A 23,424-nucleotide genomic window follows, 5' to 3' on the forward strand; every position below is an offset into this window, starting at 1 on the left:
TAATATCTCACTCTTGTGTTTCATCTTTCTTCAAATCATCCCTCATTTTCTCACCCACCCATCTTTGATCAGCATCAGGAACGAGCAGAGGTGACTGAAACTTAGAGAGGAGGCAAAGTAGACTAGAAAAAGGGTTTTCAATGTTAAAATACTTTCTCCTATATCAGTGTATTATGTATGCATAAGTAATGCAACTTTAAGTAAGCAATTCATAGGTTGATTTCCTTTTAAACGATTAAACAAAGTGGTTCTGTAGCGCGGTCTAAAACATTACTTTGTTTATATGAGAATCCCAACTAGTCCGACACCGCAACATACGCTCACTGTTTGAGGGACCAATTGCAGATGGGGAGAAGTGTTTAGTTTAAAAATATGTTGTTTCTTTTAGTGGGAGGGACATTCTTATTCTACAGAGCAGTTTATTGGACAAAATATTATACACCCATGAGTGCAAGATGAGTCATCAATATTTTTGTTCCATTTTACAAAATGACTAAAAATTTAAACGAGTGCATATCTTAAAAAATGATATTTTATTAAACTTCTAGGGAGTACAAGCTAACAGACATGGACTAAATGCCACTAAACTCCAATTTATAACTCATAGTGTTTTTAAGGGAGTCTTCTTTTACCATCCAATGGGCCAATGCTTTCCACTCCGATCGTGTATATGTGCCCTAATATGTGGAATATTCAACTTCTGAAGCTGCCTCTGCCAAAGCAGTGAGTAATGACATCATAAACGCAGAGGCAGCCTCTGGGGTTTCTGCCACTTTCTGGTGCTCTAGTTTGCTGCAGACATAGCCTTTATTGGAATAAACAGTCAGCATCCAAACTTGTGCCACAACTTATATGTCTAAAATGAAAGTGGATACCATTCAACTCTCTCTTGCATGAGCATACATCGGGAAAGCTCAACTTTGACAGTAACTATGCTGAATTACTGTTATATTACATGTGGGAAATGTATTCAGCATCATTCTGTCAAGGACATATTGCTCCTAACGGCAGTGCTGTCATGTCAGACTGGATGTTCAAATGTATTTGTTGCCATAGTTTCACAAGTGATGTAACTTACTATTCATTTAACCTGCCAACTTCTGTTGGTCAGTATACAGTACGTGTGTCACTGTCATTACCAACAAACTCTAATGGCGAAATCATCAGGATTCATACGACTTTAATAAATTTGGCTAATATGTATGATATCATGCGACTGCACTCGTTTGAATTCCTACGACTTATACTACAGCCAATGACGTCGCTGGACATCGTTTCCATCTAATACGCAACAATTACTTGCTTCTGTCACACATAACAGCTTCCTATCATGTTTACACACTCTACTGATTGGTTAAGTTTAGATAAGGGGTATGGGTAAGGGCGTAATATTAATAAGTATGTCCTGTACACCTCATGCACCGATCTCACACTTCCACATTTGACATTCGCGAATTTATGCAAACAACATCGTGCAAGACCATACAAAATAGCTAACTTGTAAACGATGTATTAATTTTCATGAGATCAGGTTGGTCATAACAGAATAGTTCACCAAAAAAATGAAAGTTCTGTTATTATTTACTCACCCTCTTTTCTTTCCAAATACGTATGCCCATCTTTCTTGTGTGGAACACCAAAGGAGCAAGTTTAGCAAAATGTCAGAGCTCCACTCTTCAATACAAAAGTGGAAAGTGAATGGGGAACAGGCAAACTGATCTCACAGTTAATTGGGAGAGAGCAGGTTGACTTTTCTTGAGCTAAAGTCAGTCTGTGCATACTGAAATTCAAACACCAGTGGTTGAAGCAAATGGCATGTGTGAGCTCCAGTGTTTGAGTAAAATGCCCACAGAGGGGCGCTAAAAGTGAGTTGTCAGGGCTTGGGTAGCTCCGCCAGTAAAGATGCTGACTACCACACCTGGAGCTGCAAGTTCGAGTCCTGGGCATGCTGAGTGACTCCAGACAGGCTTCCATAGCAAACAATTGGCCCGGTTTCTATGGAGGGTAGAGTCACGTTGGGTTAACCTCCTCGTGGTCACTATAATGTGGGTTTTCGCTCTCGGTGGTGAGTTGAACATGGATGCTGCGGAGAATAGCGTGAACCTCCACACGCACTAGGTCTCCGTGGTAACACGATCAACAAGCCACGTGATAAGATGCGCAGATTGATGTCTCAGACGCAGAGGCAACTGAGATTTGTCCTCTGCCACCTGTATTGCGGTGAGTCAGTACGCCACCACAAGGACTTAGAGCACAATGGGAATTGGGGAGAAAAGGGGAGAAAAAAAGTGAAGTGAAATGCATATTTTATTAACATAATAACTGACCGGTTTGAGAACCACTGCTGTATATGATGTATGTTTGCAGTCAAAATTTCCAAGTCAAGCCAAAACTTCCAAGCTCCAAAAAACACGTGCACGTGAGTCAAGTGTGAGGAAGTGTAATGGAGCTTCTCTCATGAATGTGCCAAGGTGACTGAAGATGTCTAGATTCATAGTGAAAAACAGTTACATTTTGGTACATTTCTCAGCCAAAACTGATCGTATGACTTCAGAAGACATGGATTAAGCTACTCAATCGACTCTCCTTTTAAAAATATATTTGATACACCATTTATATTGAATTATTGAATGCAAAAAGGTGATAAAGCACATAAAATGTACTTTGCCTTATTTAAATGTAATTTGTAGATGTTGATTACCAAAAAGTACATGGGGACAGTTAGGTGTCAAAAACCCATGAACTCCCAACTCCATCAACAATATGATGTTTTTTTTCTCTTCTTTTCATTTTCATGACCTTGGCATCCATATAACAGATTGATTTGTTCAGTAACTGTTCAGTTATTTACTGTATGCTATTGTTATTTCCTTTCATATGCAGTGTCCATGGAAATAGTTTTTTGCTCTTAAATCTTTCTCCATGGTACAAAGAACATTAATATAATTCAGCTGATCTCTGTGAAGAGGGCAATTTCAACAGTTTAATCATTCACCTGCTTTGTTTGGTCTAACTTTTAATTCTGTTCTGAAAACAGAACAGCCCACTTTGGCAGACCCTCATGATGCAAATGCTCTGACCTCAGTCATCAGTGGACAGTTCTGAGAGATGATGTCACACAGACATTTTGGACATAGCTAACAGGTTGCCTGGCTAATGCCATTTGTTCTCAGTTACTAGTGTTGGAGAATGCTGGTTTTCAATGCGATAATGCCGAGTTCACCTAAATATAAAAATGCTTTCATCATTGACTCACTCTCAAGTTGAGTTTTTTTTTCCATCCAAAGAACAGAAAAGGAGATGTTAGGCAGAGTATTCTTCTCAGTCACCATTCACTTTTATTTCTATACTATGTAAGTGAATGGCGACTAAGACTGTAATCCTGCTTAACATGTCCTTTTGTGTTCGACGGAAGAAAGAAAGTCAAACTGGAACCATAAATCCAAATTTTCTGAATAATTTTTTAGTAAAGTTTGTGTAAAAGAAATCACTTTTGCTATAATTAAGTTGGATTATTTCACATGGATCTGCATTATATCCACCACCCAGCTATCTATCTGTAGAACCATTGAAAAACTGCTCAGTCGACCATTATATAAACAGATGAGGAAAATGCTATTTTCAAGCAACATTTTCCTCTATCAACTAAAGCAAGTCTGTGTAGGGCAGTGGTGGCTCAGCGGTTAAGGCTCTGGGTTACTGACCAGAAGATCAGGGGTTCAAGCCCCAAGACACCACTGTGTGGTCCTTGAGCGAGGCCCTTGAACCTATCTGCTCCAGGGGCACCGTATCATGGCTGACCCTGCACTCGGACCCCAGCTTAGCTGGGATATGTGAAAAATAAATAATTTTACCATGTATATGCAGAAATGTATGTATAATGTGTGACAATTGATCAATTTATTTATTATTTAAGTCTGCTATTTTCTTTCTGCTAGTGCTTCTTTGCACATATAGTAGTTAAAATTTCTTATCATCCTTGCCTTGCTCTCTAAAGCACCGCCTCACCTGTTCCTTCTCTCTATCACTTAGCTTTGGAACAGGTGTGCAGTGTGAGTGAGTTTCTATTTCATAGCAAAAGGTCTTCTTGGAAAAGAAGCGAGAGATGAAACAAGGAAAAGAGAGAGAGAGAGAGAGCGAGAGAGTGGTAAGACAGCATAATGACTGTTATTTTGATCTGTCTCCACCTGGTTTTGGAATACAGACCATGAGTTCAATCCACTTGGCAACAGCACTGCTAATAAATGAATTCTTAAAATATATACCACTGCTGGCAGCCCTCCTACATTTGATGGTAGTAGGTTAGCTATGGAATTGTTGACTTTATTTTACAGCATTTAAAGTAGGGATGGGACAATTTATCTAATTTTGATATATCGTGAACCAAACAATTGACAAACCATATCGAGGCAAAACTTGATATTTCGAAATTTGCTACATTTTTTTCTTCTGTCCATGTCATCATAAATGAAATGACCCATCAAATATCATAATCTCTCTATCGCTTGATTTTACACCTACTGTGTTTTTTTTTCTACACTGTTTATGGGGTTCACACAAGGTACTTGACTTTAGCTTTTAGATATTTATGAAATGGAATACCTGGAAACTTGCCTTCTTTTGATGAAAAGTGCTTGAGATTAAAGCGGATAGATTCCTCCGTGTAATGTGTGTCCATCAAAGATGAGGCGCACTCTACTTTCATTGAATGTGTCTTAATATGAGAGCACCTTTTTAGCATTTCTGATACAAAATAATGTAAACTCAGTGTTATTACTTGTAAATTGTACACTTTATTTCAAACAGTAATGGCTCATATCATTACTATAAATACAGTTAAAATGTGATTATAATAATGATGAAAGATTGTTAAAAAAAATTATATTCAATTTCACATACTATTTTCAGGACAGGTTATGTTCAGTTCTATTGCTTATCGTGCACCTGATCAGTCTGAATGTAGCCCACCATTTTTGAAAGCTTATTTGTTTGTTGATCTTTTCTTATAGAAATGTATACAAGCATTTATATTGTGTATTCAAGAACTTTATTTTGTTGAGAAATTATAATGTGCATTTTGTGAAAATAAAAATTCTGTAACATTTAAGTGTTATTATATCAGTTCAAGATTATATAGAATTCTGAACCTCATATCGTATATCGAACTGAATCGTGAGATAACCATATCATCCCACCCCTAATTTTAAGGTAACATGGGCATGCTCCCGACGAGAAGGTTTCAATAAATAGGCATCATGATTATGCTGCTTTCTGAGATACCTTCTTTATGCCCAATTCTAAGGCACCATTGCATGTATCTTTAGTGTAGAAGGCAATCCAATAATGCTAAACAAGACAAAACAAGAAATGTTGATTATAATTATACTTAATTCATTTAATACCGAAAAAAAGAATAAAAATGAACAATATTACCCAATTAATTGTATTTTTTGCTATAAGAGTATCATGCTGTTTTCATAGTGACATGCTAACTCTATTGAAATCAATATGAGTTTTTTCAGTTTCGTAACTTTAATTATTTTCCAAAGTATATGCGGTAATAGAGAGCATTTTCTTAAGTCTTCGTTTTCAGTGACAGAGTGGATGAGATGGACATGAGTGTGGATGACAAGCCTAAATGTAGTAAAATCAATGCGCTTTTAAATAAAAACATCCTGTGTGAATGTGGCTTTAGAAGGCAGCTGCCTGTAAAGGCAGTAGAGAGCTCACTAAGCTTTAGAACAGAGCCATTGTCTAAGTTAAGTATAATGAACAGTCCAGCCAGTCATTATCTCAAAATAAAGGGTTATAAGATTACATACTTTGGTAAGTATGTGTTTGAACTGATTTCTGTTTACTGAACTGAACTTCACTTTGGCACATAATTTACTTCTGACGCCATGTATGAATAAGTGACTGCATGGATTTTGCCAGGATGTTTCCTCTATACCTTAAAAATCGACTAATGTGTCATTCTCACAGAGCACAATTTTCTCTAGATCTTCTTTTCTGCCTCCTTAAATTAATTCTTTAATGAGTGTTTTGAGTATGTGTAATTTGGTTTCTGAGCTACAGCAATGTGAAGTGACCTCAGGAGTCTTGAAGGCTGTGCCGTTTTAATAAGATACTCTATCGGCTGTCTCATCTGGCATTTAAATAAAGATAAAAGCTTAAGCTGTTTGGTCGACCTTGGTGCTTAGTAATTTAAAGGCATCCATTTGAAAAAGGACACAGTTTAAGGATTCAGACGCTGTGTCATTACACAAATAGCATTACAAATAAATGTCTTATAAGTATGTTATTTAATGTTGCTACACACACACACACACACACGTTGGTGTGGCTAATTCTTGAGGACTGTCCAAAGACATAATGATTTCTATACTGTATAAACTACAGATTCTATCCCCTAACCCTCATAAAAAAACGTTCTGCATTTTTACATTAAAAAAAAAAAAAAAACATATTTTGGTATGTTTTTTAAGGGATTTGAATTATGGTGACACTAGAAATGTCCTCATAAACTATATTTATAGCATAGTACCCTTGTAATTACCAATTTGTAACCTACAAAACATGTCCTCATAAACCACCCAAACCTAAACCTACACACACACACAAATACACACACACACATACATACTGTACATGTATGTGGCAGCTTATACTAAGTACAGTGGTTGTCCCAAGATCTCATCTTACTGTAGGTAGTCTGGCTGACTTTCAAAAAAGCTTTTAGGAATGTATGCTCAAGGCCAGAAAAGTCAATGGGCTGGCAGCTTGTGTATAATATATATATATATATATATATATATATATATATATATATATATATATATATATATATATACACACACACACACACACACACACACACACACACACACACACACACACACACACCGATCAGTCACAACATTAAAACCACCTGCCTAATACGAACCCGCATCTCAACATTCTGAGATGATATTCTTCTCACCACAATTGTATTGAGTGGTTATCTGAGTTGCTGTAGACTTTTTCTGTTCAAACCAGTCTGGTAATTCTTCGTTGACCTCTCTCATCAACAAGGCATTTCCATTCACAGAACTGCCGTTCACTGGATGTTTTTTGTTTTTGGCACCATTCTGAGTATATTTCTACAGACTGTTGTGCGTGAAAATCCCAGGAGTTCTGCAGTTATAGAAATACTCAAACCAGCCCATCTGGCACCAACAATCATCCATGCAATTATCTAATCAGCCAAACATGTGGCATCAGTGCAGTGCATAAAATCAGGCAGATACGGGTCAAAGCTTCAGTTAATGTTCACATCAACCATCAGAGTGGGGGAAAAATGTGATCTTAGTGATTTGGACCGTGGCATGATTGTTGGTGCCAGATTGACTGGTTTGAGTATTTCTAGAACTGCTGATCTCCTGGGTTGTGTATTTTTAAGTTGGCCATTTTTTAGCAGGCTGAAGTTACAGGACTAGGAACTTAGCCAAGGGTATTTTAGTAGTGTGATTCTGACCGGGTACAAGGTGGAAATTATATTTAAATGTATTCAGACTCACTCGCTAAGGATTGTGATCAAGTCTCACATCTTCTTTGCCTTAAACAGACGACTCTCTGTGCTAACACTGGCTTAAGCTGGTCTGCGCACACAAAATCAGAAAACAAAATCAGCATACTGAATGGGAGGAATCTTGAGTTATTTGAGCTGTTTCTGCGTCTTTTAAACCTGTTGTACTGAGCGCTCCATCTGATCTCATTCAAAACAGTCATCACCAGGTCATCTTTTGGGGTGTTTATATATATATATATATATATATATATATATATATATATATATATATATATATATATATATATATATATATTGCAATACCTGTCTGTGTTTGTCTGAAAAAATCTGGGTAAAATCTTTCATATCCGGGTCATATTCCATCCCTAAAGTCTAAGGAAAGAAAGAAGCCTACTTTTATTATCTTTAGCATTTTTAGCATTGTGACATTATTTTAATGACAATCAAACATATTCCCCTGTAATTCTCATTATCTTAAAGGAATAGTTCACCAAAAAATGAAAAATATCTCATTTACTCACTCTCATGCCATCCCAGATGTGTATAACTTTCTTTCTTCTGCTGAGCTCAAACAAAGATTTGTAGAATATTTCAGCTCTGTAGGTCCTCACAATGCAAGTGAATGGGAACCAAAATTTTGAAGCTCCAAAAAGCATATAAAGGCAGCATAAAATGAATCCATAAGACTCCAGTGGTTAAATCTTCAGAAGTGGTATGATAGGTGTGGGTGAGAAACAGATCAATATTTAAGTCCTTAAATATTGTAGGTGACAATATGCACAAAGAATGCAAATCGCCAAAAACTAAATAAGAAGAATGTAAAAGTGAAAGTGGGGATTAATCATAAAAAAGGACTTAAATATTGATCTGTTTCTCACCCACACCTGTCATATTTCTTTAGAAGACATGGATTTCACCACTGGAGTTGTGTGGATTACTTTTATGCTACCCCTTATATGCTTTTTGGACCTTCAAAGTTCTCATAAATGTAATGTATTACATCATGAAAGTATTTGTTGTACTGCCTTTAATGTATGCTGATTTAAATAAAAAAATTGGATTTCAGTAATGAAAATCTATAATAATCACCTTCAAGAATAATAGGGAGTACGATAATGGAATTACGTATTACGATTATAACAAATTGGGGTTGGGGGAAATGTGCTTTTTAAAAAACGTCACAGTGCAAACAGACTTTATTGCTCTAAAAATAGGCTTAATTTAGCAAAAGTAGGCTTCATTTTGCAATGTGACCCAAACATGTATTGATATATTCACCCCTGTCCTTCAGTAATGGCTTTCAGAAGAGTGCCACCTGTTTGTTGTCATTTCTTTCAGGCATGAAGAAGGAGAGACCAGCAAAGTATATGAGATGACAGAAAATGACAGAGAAAAACACATATTCCAGAAATGCTGTAAATTCGAGGCCTTTTGTTACCAAGGGGTCAGTCATTGTGTTATTTTTGTGTTTGCTAATGTTTCCCTGGATGAATCCTGCTGTTTTTCTTCTGCTGTGTGTCAAAAATTCAGCACTCGGACCTGTGAGAGAATATGTGATATTAAACGGGTGTATGGACTGTAGAGATGGAGGGAGAGAATGTTTCTAGAGTCTGTTGTGAATAGATTCTGTTGCAGCTATCTCACTCTTTCACCTTCATTTTCACAGAAATAACTTAAATAGAGCATTATAGAGCACTGATAGAGATGATTATAAACCCATTTGCCTTTATAAAAATCAAGGAAAGCCACTGAATTTAAGAATATGTTATTATATTTTAATCTAGTGGCAATTTTATTGTGCATAGTTAAGGTTTTCCTATAATCCAATGCTTTTATATTGTAGAAAAAAGTTTTAGCCCATCAACAGGATATAGCCTTCAGCTATATTTTAATTTACATTTAAGAAATGCATTAAAACAGTCTTTTGGTTTAATATGCAGTTGAAATGTTTGCTTGGTGCTCATCCATTATGTTATACATAATGGCAGCCCCTTCTAGTGGACTAAATATGACACTACAGAATCTTGCATTTTACTTTTACTTACGATTTATCGGTCCATCTTCAGTGTATATACAAGTGAACATTGAATATAATGTGTGCTTTTTGTATCAGCATTTATACTGTCCATCTGCCATCCTGCACGCTATATATCTGCATTGGCATCGGCCATTGAAAAGCCCATATTGGTCGACCACTACTAAATTTGCTTAGTGAGAGAGACCAAACATACTGTATTTAGTTCATTTAGCAACAAAATATTTTCTTCAAAACCACGGCTTGCTGCAAATAAGACAAATAAATCAAGTCTTTTGATCAAAAACTGGGGGTTTCTTCTTGAAATAACATTTGTTGAGTGCCATGGTAACAAAGATTTCTTTCAAAACCCTTTGTTTGAATTCTATTCAATATGCCTGTGGGTATTTTTGTTTTTATTAAAATATTGTTTTATTCAAAGAATGTCATGACCATTGCGCATGTGTGTGTGTGTGTGTGTGTGTGTGTGTGTGTGTGTAGAATTTATGATGGTAATGTGTTGTTATTTGGTCTGCCCACATATCAAATGTATTTTTGTCTAGAATTAGAAACTTAATAAGCTCTCATTGCCATGACAACAACAGAACCTTTGGCTTAACAGATGTTTCCAAGAATCTCTTTGTTCTCATTTATAAATGTGCAAAAATAAAATATTTTCTATTGTTCAACAAACATCTTGTTATGGTTATGGTTGAACTAGGTAAAAAGAAAATGCCAGACTCAACACCATGTACAGTGGGCAGGGCTGTATCTGAGCATATGGGTGCCTAGGCGTATTCCTACTTGATGCCTGCTTTTTTTCTTTGCTATTTTTGAAGTTTTACATTGAAGATTGGCTACACCAAAGTGTTCCACACTTGCAGCAGTTAATCATCAGAGGCAAATATTTAATACTGTTCTTAACTTATTGTTGAGTTATGTGTTTGGGTGCACCAAAGCAAACATAAGGGGGTATAGTTATGGCAGGTACAGAATTTGAGAGCAGCATCATTTTTCCTCCAGTGCATGAATAGGTCTCAGTTTGTCACAGTAAATCACAGGTACAATTTTGTAAATCTTAGAAATTGCAAAATATAACAGAGGGCTTTCATCTTGATGGAAGAAGTCTCTGTCCTAGTCTTGTGCAGCCAAGACGTCATCTTTGAGCACCAGTAGAGTCATTTTTGCCTTTTAAGATAATTTCTTAATTCATTAATACTAATTCAGTATTATTCATCTTCAGTGTGGTATTACTGACCAGTACTACCGCTCCCTATATGCTTATTAAGCAGTCTGCATAGTGCACCTCCCTGTGTGTCTTACCCTAGGGGGGCACAAGAAACTCCACCGGCTGCCGTTCCTCGCACACGCAACACACGAACCCCCCCTACAAATTTTATTAACAAGTTAAATCCTAAAAAATTAACATATACAATTAAACGCTTGCCTTTTATCATGAAAAACTGAAGTGTGTTATAGCTGTCTAAATATGATCTCCCAGGTGCAGCTGGTACCTCCGTGGTTGTCAATGACAGCAAAACACCTCACTAGCATTTTTACGTAGTAACTGTCTTTCCACTCATTTTGGCGCCCCTCGTGGACATTTCACCTGGAAAATGGAACTCACAGAGTAGCCCCAGATTGCAGTCTGGATTGCAGACTAAATACAGAATAGCTCTGACACAAGGGGCAGTTCAAACTTAAAAAAGTTGAATGATTTAGGATGAGGGGGAACATGAGGACGTTGTCATTGTTCGAGGTGAGAGAAACTGGTCGGTGTAAAATTAATTAGATATTGTAAAAACTTTACATGATGATAGAGAATCGAATGCGGCTAAATAGCTTAAGCATAGCTCAGTGTCATTCACAGCAAATATGAAGCAGCATACTGTCTTATCAGAGACAAAACGTAAGAACATTTGCTGTAAAAAAACAATTAAATCAGATGTGGGAAGAGCTACATGTGTCACCCCACCCAATGTGTCACCACGCCTCATCATCCAGACTGCACTCTGGAGTTCTTGAGCTCACATGTGACCATACACCCAACAACATTTACAACTTTGGCCACTGGGGGCATAGTTTCGAATAATTTCACACAGACCAAAGACTGATTTTAGCTAAAGAAATGTCAGCCTACTCTTTCCAATTTAACTGTTAGATCAACCAAATTTAGACTTCTGCCTTTTTTTTTCCTTCTCCACAGCAACAGGCATTATTACGGAAGAGGATTAGGGCCAAGCAATAATAAAAAAATAAAACCATCTCGAGAATAAAGTCATTATAATGCGAGATTAAACTCGTTAAATTTCGAGAAAAAAGTCGAAATACAATCTTGAGAATAAACTCATTAAATATCGAGATTAAAGTCATTATAATGCGAGAATAAACTCGTTAAATTTCGAGAAAAAAGTCGAAATACAATCTTGAGAATAAACTCATTAAATATCGAAAATAAAGTCATTATAATGCGAGCTTAAACGACTTTATTCTCGATATTTAATGAGTTTATTAGGAATTAATAAAAATTAATATTCTCTTATCATTTACTAATTTTCATGCATTGCCAGATGTGTATGTATTTCTTTCTTCATCAGAACTCAAACGAAGATTTTAAGATTAATATTTCAGCTCTGTAGGTCCTTTCAATGCAAGTGTATGGTGGCCAGACTTTTGAAGCTCCAAAAGTCACATAAAGGCAGCATAAAAGTAATCCATAGGCCTATGACTCCAGTGGTTTTATGTATGTCTTCTGAAACTATGCAATCACTTATTTGGGTGAGAAACTGATCAATATTTAAACACTTTTTTTTCAGAATGAGAAAGTGCAAGTGGAGATTTAAAGTAAAAAAAGGACTTAAAATGGATCTGTTTATCAGCCAGACCTGTTATATCACTTCTGAAGACATATAACCTCTAAAGCTCCTAAAAGCTCATAAAAGCAGCATAAAAGTAATCCATATGACTTCAAAGTTCTGGTCACTATTCACTTTCATTATATGGACCTACAGAGCTAAAATTTTCTACTAAAATATTTGTGTTCTGCAGAAGAAGTAAAGCCAGACACATCTAGGATGGCATTAAAGTGAGTAAATAAAGAGATCATTTTCATTTTTGAGTGAACTATCCCTTTAAAAAGTGTCAAGGGGATTAGAAAGTGTGTCTGCAAATGGTAGGGTTAGGATGTATTGTAATTATCTAACAACAACAGAGGTAACAGTTCTCACAAGTTTGAGGAAAGTTTGTGTGTGTGTTTGCACGCACGTTAAAAACCTAACGGTTCCGAGAATCAAAGCTCGACGCTGATTGGCTGCTCGTCATCACTAGGACACACCCCGTCTGCAGAGCATGAGGGGATTTCACGCCGTGCTATCCGGCCTTTGCAGTTAATGCGAATACTTTCAGACACATTTTTCAACAGACATTTGGGTTTCGGTACAGCTCAAAACATTAAGTTTGCAGGTTAAAGTCTGACGAGTTTTAAACCACCAGTGGGTATTTGCTCCGAGTTGGAAATTTGTGCATTTGTTCGCCTGAAGCGCTGTGATCATGGTGCTGAAATCTGAAGATGGAATCGGTGAGTGGAAGTTTCATAGAAACATAGAAACCTCACATCTCTGACAATATTATACTGTGGCCAACAGTTTTTTTTAATGTCATTATTATTGTATATTGGGATTTAATCGACTACTGTTTGGGTAACTAGAACGCTTGATTTTTGCTGTTCGTCTTGATGTTTTTAATACAATTATTATTATTATTATAAATTATTATTATCAGGTATAATGAAACTTTTTTTTTTGGAAACTTTACAGACCCAGGAAGCCCAGTATAAAAAGCTAGAAAAAAATTACATTTTGTAATAAGAGAAAATGTAATACCATTATATAATGCTGAACAGATTAATAGTGAAGAAGTTAGAAAGTAGTTGTCATGCCATGGAAATGTAAGACAATTCTATCTGTTTTTTATATCTTTAGTACGGACCCATGTTTGGAAACCCTCGTCTTATACAGTGTGATTGATTAGGATTCATTTGAGAGATATCTGTCCCATTGAAGCTGAGCTGATCTCTGTCATGTGGGGGTTAACTTTAATGACCCAGCCATGGAGTCACCCTGACTTTGCAGTGATCCTAAACACAATTAATATCATATGATTTGTCATATGATATAATTTGAGCAGACTCGACTCACTATCATAAATGTATCAGTTGGTCTGACGGAATTATTTATAAGATTTCATCACTTTGTTAGTGTGAATGTTTTTCCATTCTGCTACAGAAGTTGTTACCATGGCATTTCTGAGAGTCAGTGGGAGGCATTTCCCAGCCCCCCCCCCCCATAAGAGGATTTGAATGAAAGTCCCTAAAGTGGCTGAAACAGCACACTGAAATTATGCAATGAATGAATGAGATTTATCTGCATTTTATTTCTCAATGTACTTTCAATAAGGATCAAAAAGGTGCAAGGGAGCGGTTAAGGCTTGATTAAATGTCTTTGATTGGTCTTTACCCCCTTTTTTGCCCATTCAGCTCAAAGCTCATGTGAAGAGGCAGAGCCCCTCAGTCGAATACCAGACAAACAGGATGCTCTGTTCAAAAATAGCAGACAGTGACTCTAGTGACTGATAGCGCAGAAGACCCATCTGAAATGGAAAATGAAAACTGGCCTATTATGTTGGTCACAAAAGACAACTTGTTAATGAATGTTTACAGTGTTAAAATAGCTTTATTTTGAGCTTCATAATCATGATAAATAATTTTTGTCTACATCTCTTATTCTTCTCCAAAAATACTTCCTTATAAGACAGGATTGGAAGTAATTGCCATTCTGATCGATCGCATTAGAAGCGAGAAGCGTTTTAAATGCTGAATGTCCTTTTATATTGACATAGCATCTAAAAATGCAACACCTCTGCATGAGACGCAGAGAAAACAGCAAGACTTTGCTCAACAGTCAAAGATGTCAGTCTAGCACATGCTTACGTTGAAAAAGACAGATGTGTTCATAGTGAACGGCCCCTTAGGTGGAGGTCTTTGGCGTTTGTGTCTTGACTATGCCTTGCCATTTCTGCTCAAGGAAAAGTGTTATACGGCTACTATGTGTCCATTCTTGAGGCTGCTTGTGATGTTTGGTGCTACTAATTTTGCAGGTAAACCTTCTCAGTGATTAAATTAAATATAAAAGTAGATCATTGATCATTGACACACGGAGGAGTAATCATTGACATGCGAGCAATAGCAATCCAGAGACAAATATGTATATGTATTTATTATTTGTGCAATTTAGAAATGTTGAAGTCCCTTCGCGCCTGTGTGTTAATCTAACTCTTGCAGTATTAATTTATCATAGTCAGTCTGTGTTATTCAGTTGTGTGCTGAAAGTCAAACGTTGACATCAACAACAAAAATAATGTCACTTGATGCATGTCCTTGTACTGGAAAACCATGAACAAAACTATGCAACATAAAAAGAAGTGCAACCCAAGATATATTAAATACAGGTTATGTTTAATCTATGGTCGACACTTGATGTCCAATGTAAAATCTGTCCTGAAGCAAAACCAGTTGAGATCCACTGAGTTAAAGGGACAGACAAGAGCAGTTTGGCCTCACTGTCGCACACCTACAGTATATGTTAACAGTTAATAATCATAGGACATTACTTCAAAAGCTCACACAGCTGATGTTATTTTTCATTTAGTAGTTAATTTAACATATAAACTAATATGCTTTAGTTATATAATATGTTATAGTTACATGCTATTTTTTATCATGTTTATAATTCGATTTATTATAATAATTCTGTTAGCTTTCTTATTTTTTCTATTTATTTTATTTTCAAAAGGGAGAATTTTTTTTTTTTACACATACTTCAATAAAATAAATGGTTTCAAGTTTCAATTATAATAAAGTGTTTGCTCAAAAATAAATAAATAAATAACCCTTCTGTTTTCACTGATAATAATAATTGTGTAATACCATATACCGTGAAACCGTGATATTTTCTGAGACGGTTATTATACCATGAAAATCTCATACCGTTGCAACCCTTGTCGCGAGCCAATACGTTATAATCTAGCTGCATTAAGTGTGTGAGCTCGAGGGATGAGCGTCCCCGTGACCTAGTGTACATCAACCAGTTGCAGTTTCAGTCTCTCCCCTTTAGATCAGGACATTCGCGCAACTCGAAGAGGTGCTGACCGCACAGAGAAATGCCAGTTTCGGAGTTTGTTGTTATTTACATGATCAGCTTCCATATTATTTGAAATTTAATAAAGCTATAACACAATAAATATAACTGCATTTAATATGTAACATTGGGGTGTTTCCTTTAAATATGCTTAATATAAGAGTGCTTCAGTATTTATTTTTTTACTTTGTATTTTTGCATTATAATTCCCTCATACTTTGTGATCTACATCACCTGAAGCTGTTTGGAATGTTTAGAATGCATCTGGACTGTGAGCTGTGTAATTGTACCTCTCCTAAATCAGGTGCGAGCTGCAGTGCTGCTCTCATCATTAGAGTTTAAAGTGATCTCATGTTACATTGAATTAGATCAAACAACTGTTCGACAACAAACATTTTTGTTGACAATTTTTTATTGTCTGCGTTGTCTATAATGTCGACTAGGGCTGCACGATTTGGGGAAAATGTCATATTGCGATTATTGAGGTTATTGCGATATGCGATTGCGATTGCGATATAATAAACAAATGGTAACATGAGTCAACTTGCTTGGTTATCAAGGAAAATGCACAAATAGATTACTGATAATGCTGAAATGTGTATTTCTCAACTCAAACATACAAACTAGCAACAACAACAACATCTATAAATGCAGTGTTTTCAAATTAAAATTATATTTTTACAAAATTAAATAATAACATCTTTGCATTACTGCAAACTTGTTATTTTCTCAATATTACACCTAAATAAAATGGAACAACAAATAAGAACATACAAATTTTCATGAAAATAAGATTGTCCAAACAAACAGCATATATAAGCAGGATGTAACAAGTACTTTCTATAAACTCATTTGAAAAGGAAACTGGATATAAAAGTGTGGTTCACACTAAAACTGTTGTTTTTGCTGTTGTGTGTTTTTTTTTTTTTTTTAATGACCAACTGGTATTTCCAAATCTAGTACCGCTGGTACCTCTTGTGCAGTGTGTGGATCATTTTCTGAAATCCCACTTTGCTAACGGTGCATCATGTCTCTTTATATCTCTGTGAAGACTTGTCATATGGCGTGAGACTCGCAAACACATCTGTAATTGTGCTTTGTTTTGTTTGGCTTACTGGGCTTTTTAATGTAGTTTTAGTAAATGAAAACTTTTGACATTTTAGTCATATTTTAGTAACATTTAGTCATATTGATATTTTAGCCATAAGAGTATTATTGATAAGCATTTGTCAGTCTTGTCTATCCAAAACCTATATATATACACACACACACACACACACACACACACACACACACACACACACACACATTTTATTGTTGTTGTCATTTTAGTGTTGTTTTTCACATAAGATTGATCTTATTATGATGATCTCATCAATGATGCTACACGTTGCAAGCTGCAGACAGTGGGGGTGAGTGGCGAGCGTCTCCGTGTTAGAGTGCGCATCACCCGGCAGAACTTTAAATCTCTCCCGGTCTCGACTCACGCTCAGATTGTGTCTGTTCCGTGACTGGTTGAAGCTGCTCTGACCGCACCGAGAATGACAGTTTTGGAGTTTGTGTTTATTTACCTGGCATGCTCACGTATAATATGAACTTGAATTAAGGATGAAATAAAGATATATCGCCATGCTATGATCGTGTTTTGTTTTTCTGGCCACCAGTTCAGTGTCGGTCTGCTCGGCATCTATCTCCACGCTGAACACCGGAAACTGACATGACATGACCACACGTGCCACTCCATAAACTGAGACTGACTGGTCATCTTTTATTAGCGGTGTAGAAAATGGGCAAACAGTTCTCAGAGTGAATGGGCTGTCACGTCCACACATGCACCTATTTATTTAATATAATCGCAGAATTTTGCCGTCATATAATCGCACAGGCTGACATCGCGATTGTGATTGCGATATGATTTATCGTGCAGCACTAATGTCGACTAATCTTTTTAGCCCTACCTTCAGTTCAGTTCCATGACTGTTTAGTTTCCCCCTTTATTCATGGACTACACTTCCCAGCATGCACCTGTTGATCACACTCATCTGTTCCCCATCTTTGTTCCCAGGTGATCCATGTTTAGTTCATTCATCCCTGTGTGTGTGTGTGTGTGTGTGTGTACCCTCTTGTTCCCTTCTCTGATGGTCAGTTCTTGTCCTTCTAAGGTTGTAGTTGTTTGTTTAGTTCTCTTGTGTTTCTAGTTCCTTGTTTTTTGCTTCTCATGTTTATTTTGAGTTTTCATTTAAAAACCTGCAATTAGATCCATCTCCTCTCATCTCAGCAAATGTTACACAAACATGGTCACAAAGAACTGTCATTAAATGAAAATAGAGCTGCAAAAAAAAAAAAAAAAGTATCTTTGTATTACACAGGGGATAAACCATCCTATGATTTTCAACCATTTAAGGGTGAATTGCCAAAATAATGTCAGAAAGATCCAAAAAATAGATGGGAAGGTTTCTGGAGAGATAATTAGGTTAGTTAATGGGGATTTAAGCTTTCAAAAATAGATCAATCACAAACAAGTTCAGTGGAGTAGTGTATAGTGTTATCTGAATAAAATGTTCATTGTGTCTGTAATGACATTTATTCAGAGATTATTGAAATGGGCGGATGAGACCAATCCTCTTTCATGTCCATACCCTCCTTACCCCAAATATCCAGGTCAGCAGTAGCTTTACTTGGTCCAACTATTAATCAGGTCCTCTAGTTAAAGCAAGGCCTATCTCAGCTCTCTTTTAGGCAATGGAGCTGTGCAAGTGGTAGTTTAGCTGATGTCTGCAACTAGAAGCACTTTTTGGCTGCATTCAGGTCATGTCTAGATAAGCTGTATTTTTTTGGACAAGGTACCAAGGCTTATGTCTAGCTGGGATTGCACATTATTAGTGCTTTGAGCTATGAAAACAGGTTGTCCGAGGTTTACAATAGAAAACAGGGCAAACGAGACTGATTGTGCTTTGTTTGTATTTCAATTTGGGAGCCACATAAAATTGTACCTACTGTGGAGTGAGAACCGGACAGGATAGGACTGCAAACATGTCCATGTGGGAGAGGCATGTTTGCTCTCTGTCTCTTCATTGTGGATGGAATAATAAGAATGAGACAAAAGCAAATTAGAGGAAGAAAGAATTGGAGACCTCTGTGTACACTTTCTCTTTTTCTGTTTTCTGGTTGATAATGCTCTCTTTCAGTTACTTTCTCTGCATGTTTATGAATTGCACAAATGTGTTCAAGGCAACTTCGATATTACTTGTTACATGTTGGTTTGTGGTTTGTTTTAAATACATAAACCTGTCTAATAAACTTCTGCAAGTAAAAACATATAACGAATTATGAAATAACACTGGGGCAAAATTCTGTACAGCCACATGGTGGAGCTCTTGAGTGTGCTGAAATTAGTATGTGCTCCAGGGGAGGAGACAAGAGGAGAGGGTTACAGAGAGAGATAAAGAGAAAGAACACGAGTAACAGAGGAGGGGCCAAATCCAGATACAGCAGAGTTTGAGAGGAGAGCAGAGCAGTGGAGATATCGCTCAGCTGTGTAAAACCTGGACTTTCAACCTGTCTTCAAACTGTAATGCATCTTCCTGTTCTCTGTTGGTCTGGGTAACCAGCTGTTTCATCCTTCCATAGTATCACTTCTGCTCTACACATGGAGTGCTGGACATTACTTCTAGATCCTTGGAGTTAGGTTCTGCTGCAAGTTCTGTGCACAAATAGCATATTAGGGTTTCTTTATCCAGCTAAATGGATCAAAAGCACTGGGTAACTGGAATTGTGAAGGTATAGAGCTCACTGCTATGACATTCAACGGTCAACAGGTAGATGGTCAAATATTTTTGATTATTTTACTTGTTGAAGGCTTGTGCATGCTTTGTGTGATTTGTGGCTTTTAAAGCTGAAGTATGCTTTATATAAGTTAGTCATTCGTAGGTTGATTTAAAAAAAAAGTGTTAACATTGTGGCTTCCATTACTCTGTTTGTGTAAGCATCCTGACAAGCCCGAAATGGCAACATTGGCTCAACCAATGGCTTGAGATTCTATCTGTTGGGCGACCAATGTTAGACTTGAGAGAGTGTTCTAGGTAGACCTGTTTGAAAGCAACGTTTTTACAATTGTAGTGCACAAATTACACACTTCATTTTTAAAGGCATGCCATTTGTTATTCATTTGTAATTGACATCTTGACAAATTGACAAAATACAATAGACGCTTTTCCACTATCAGGCCAGTGCGAGCCAGGGCTATCAAGGTGGGGCTAATAGCATCGGACCTCGAGCCGCAAGACCAAAACTGATTTGCATTCCCACCATCAGGCCAATAGCCCCTCAGTGTTACCTTAAAGACTGCCCTTAACACACCACCCTGGTGCCAACATCACACACCCTGGCCATTTCACAAGCAAGAGGAAAGCTCAAGCTGAGGTGTCATGTTATCTAGGTATCTAGAATATCGAGTTTATATTGTTTGTAAGCATTAGTTAGCAAGCAAGGTACGTTAACATTGACAACTCACTGACTGTAGCTGCTATGGTGTTTTGAGTGGTCTCTCCACTAACAGCAGGGCGAAGTCCCAGCACACCATCCATGATCTTGAACCACGGAAAGTTCTTTCTTTGACCACTGATTTGTCCATTGTACATTTTAACAGATTTGTACTGTACCCACAATTAATTAATTTTCCCCAAACTTGTACCATTTTGCACTGGATACACAAACTGGCAAGTTTGGCAAAACTCCGCCTGTGATATTGAACCCACCTCAATCCCCAGTTGGCATTATTTGGCCCAAGGGTAATCATCGGGCCAAAGGCTATTGAACGTTGGCTGCGAAAAAGCCCAGAGGAGGCACAATGAAGCCCTGGAGGTGACAGTGGGAACGAAAGAAAAACTAAGTGTACCTGGGCCTTACACATGACATATTATGTCTGCATTTCATTGGCTTGTATTTTGCACAATGACAATAAAGTTGAATCTAATCTAATCTAATAAGGAAACTTGTGCCAGCCACAGGACATGTTGCCTGTTTACATGCAGGCTTTGTATGCTTCTGGAATGACTTGATTACAACATTACTCTGATCTGTGGCTTCTGTTCTTTAGCTGTTTTCTTATCAGTGGGTTTGCAGAGATAATGCTTAGAAGGAGCAAGCATTTGGTGTTCTTGTATCAACTAATGTGTTTGTTTAAACCAAGATATTTGATGTTGGTACATTACAGGGATATGCCATCCATATAAGCATGGTAAGCAGTGCTTACCTAACAGAAGGGTGAAAAAAAGAAAAATTAAACTATGAAATATTTAAATATAATTGTTAATATAAACTACTTTTTTCATTCAAGTTCATCATCTTTTATCAGTTGAGCAGCACAGACAGTTATTAATTTATTCGATTTGGTATAAGCACTTTATGTAATGCTTTCTCTGATTCCAAGCATTGTTAACTGCCCTTTCATTCAACACTACATTCATTCAAAGTCATGCCCGCTACTACAGATGGCCAAGGTAAGCATGCTTACCAAAACAAGTAAGCCAATCAGAAGCTCCTTCCTTCAGTCACACTATCTGATTTTTGTTTCGTACCAACACGTTCAAGTTCACGTTACTAATGCATTATTAAGTGCTAAAATGGATATCTGCAATTTAAGCATTGAAATATGTGGATTTGGCAAAGTTAATTTCAAATAAAAATCGAGAAAGAGGGGCCTGAGTAGCTCAGCGAGTAAAGACGCTGACTATAACCCCTTGAGTCGTGAGTTTGAATCTCGAAAATGTAATTCGCAACAAAAGATTTGTGTTCAAGTAAAGGTAAGTTAATGTATTTATGAAAATCTGTTTCACTGATTCTAGGTCTTCGATTCTAAGTAATTGTTTCTGGTCATGAAATGGTGATCTGGCAATCATGTCCTTCTTGTGTTATGTCTGTATTATAATTCTAACATTAGGGCACAGTGCTTTAAAAAAAAAAAAAGATTAAGGAATGTAGACTGCCGTGTTTATGTTACATTGGCTTTGTGCATTCAGGTTAATATTGTTGTCTTTGGTGGTCAGATTAGTTCATTGCCACTGTCCATTCCAGTGTTTCTGAACTGTGGGAAGAGTGACGTGTGAATATCGATATAAAACCAATATATCAGTCTACCTCTAGTTGGAGTACTTGCCAACAAATTACTTGAAAATTCCCATCCCTAATATGTTGCATCTCCCTCTGTTCATGTCCTCCGTTATTCTCCTCTTATCTTTGATGCTTCGATCAGTCCGATCAGCCATGGCTAATAAGAAATGTGTGGTCAGATTTCTCTGAAAAAAACAACATAGCGTTCCAAATAAATGTTTTTTTCATCTCTTTACGAAGAGCAAATGCTCATGTCCTACTGACAGCACGTTACCAGTGACTTATGTTGTGCATTCCCTCCCACATTGTGTGCGTTTGCAGGGGTGAGAGTAAATTAAAATGGAGGATACCACAAAAATAGACCATAGTTGAAAAAACTTCACACATGGTTGTACAGAAAACATTGAAGAAATAAGCGAGAAAATTTATAGATAGACTTTGTGATCAAATTAGTGCCCATCCAAAAGCAATAAGCAATTAAAAGCATTTATTTCATAGACAAAAAACAAAGCAATGCCTCAAACAAAACTCTGAATATCTTTACAATATTTGAAGCAATGAACCTGTTGAAATTCATACAGTGATTAGTTCGGTAAATAGTCAGTGAACAATCTGTGGGAGGTCCGTTTATTTTCTAAAAATTTTTAAAAAATGTAGGAGCTAAAACCTAATTATCTTCCCCGCGGCTGGTTTAAGCATTATCTTGATGTTAACATGGAAAGTTTATTATTTGTGGGATGCAGTTCTGCATTTACTGGTCTGTGTGACTGTAACTGTGATGTTTGTAGACCATCCTCCTACCTGGTGTCATAGAAACACGTTACTGTACCTAACTTTTTTACCTGGCTTGTTGTACATATTGCAGCAGCTTTTTGGCAACATGAACACTAGTGGCACTAAAACGACTACTTTTATTTCCTTTCACACAAATCACAAGTAAATGGACAGATTATCAGTTCATAAACATTCCTTTTCACCCTGTTCCTCACACAGTGCTATCTTTTGACATCGAAGCACTTTTACTATAGTACTTGACTTGTAAGGCGACACATTTGAATGTTTGCACTGCATAACCGTAAACATTTATGAGCTTGTTCAATTTTGATCAAATTGTGATGGCTTTACACTTGTGATGCAAAGTCCTGGAGCGCACATGTCGAAAGTGTCATAGATGCACCACAAAATGACATTTCATCAGCAGTTGTTTTCTTTTTTTTTTTTACACTATCGATAAGGTTAACGTTTCAGGTTTAGGGTAGGTTGTTAGGATTTGTTGATTTAAAATTCAGTAAAGGTTTAACCTTAACCACTCAGTGAACGTTTCACCTCTGAAGGAGCCACGTAATACAATTTTGCAAAAATGTTGCTACAGTTTTGTCATTTTCATGAGGTCAGGCTCCTATTCTCACAAAAGAGCTGTGTTTCCACAGAGGAAGACATTTTAAAAGTAGCATTTAACTCCAAAACAAAAGTTAGTTGGTTGATACGTCCACACATGCAACTGTTGGAGTGATTATGGCCTGCCAAATCCTCTGACA

General features: G+C 36.8%; 1 protein-coding gene across 5 annotated transcripts in view; it reads left to right on the forward strand.

Moving 5' to 3' along the window:
• LOC127626942 (cytohesin-1) overlaps positions 1–23,424 on the forward strand; it is an 85,130-nt gene that overhangs the window by 23,079 nt on the left and 38,627 nt on the right. Inside the window, exon 1 of one of the 5 annotated variants that reach the window (XM_052103089.1) lies at positions 13,011–13,158. The exons of 2 other annotated variants lie outside the window; for them this stretch is intronic. In XM_052103089.1, the coding sequence (XP_051959049.1) occupies positions 13,131–13,158 (28 nt within the window). In that variant the 5' untranslated portion in view covers positions 13,011–13,130. Of the gene's footprint in view, positions 1–13,010; positions 13,159–19,285; positions 19,594–23,424 lie in introns of those variants that run through there. 2 more of the 5 variants (XM_052103091.1, XM_052103092.1) reach the window with 2 other exon arrangements.

This window comes from Xyrauchen texanus, chromosome 33 (genome assembly GCF_025860055.1).
Source record: "Xyrauchen texanus isolate HMW12.3.18 chromosome 33, RBS_HiC_50CHRs, whole genome shotgun sequence".
NCBI lineage: Eukaryota > Metazoa > Chordata > Actinopteri > Cypriniformes > Catostomidae > Xyrauchen > Xyrauchen texanus.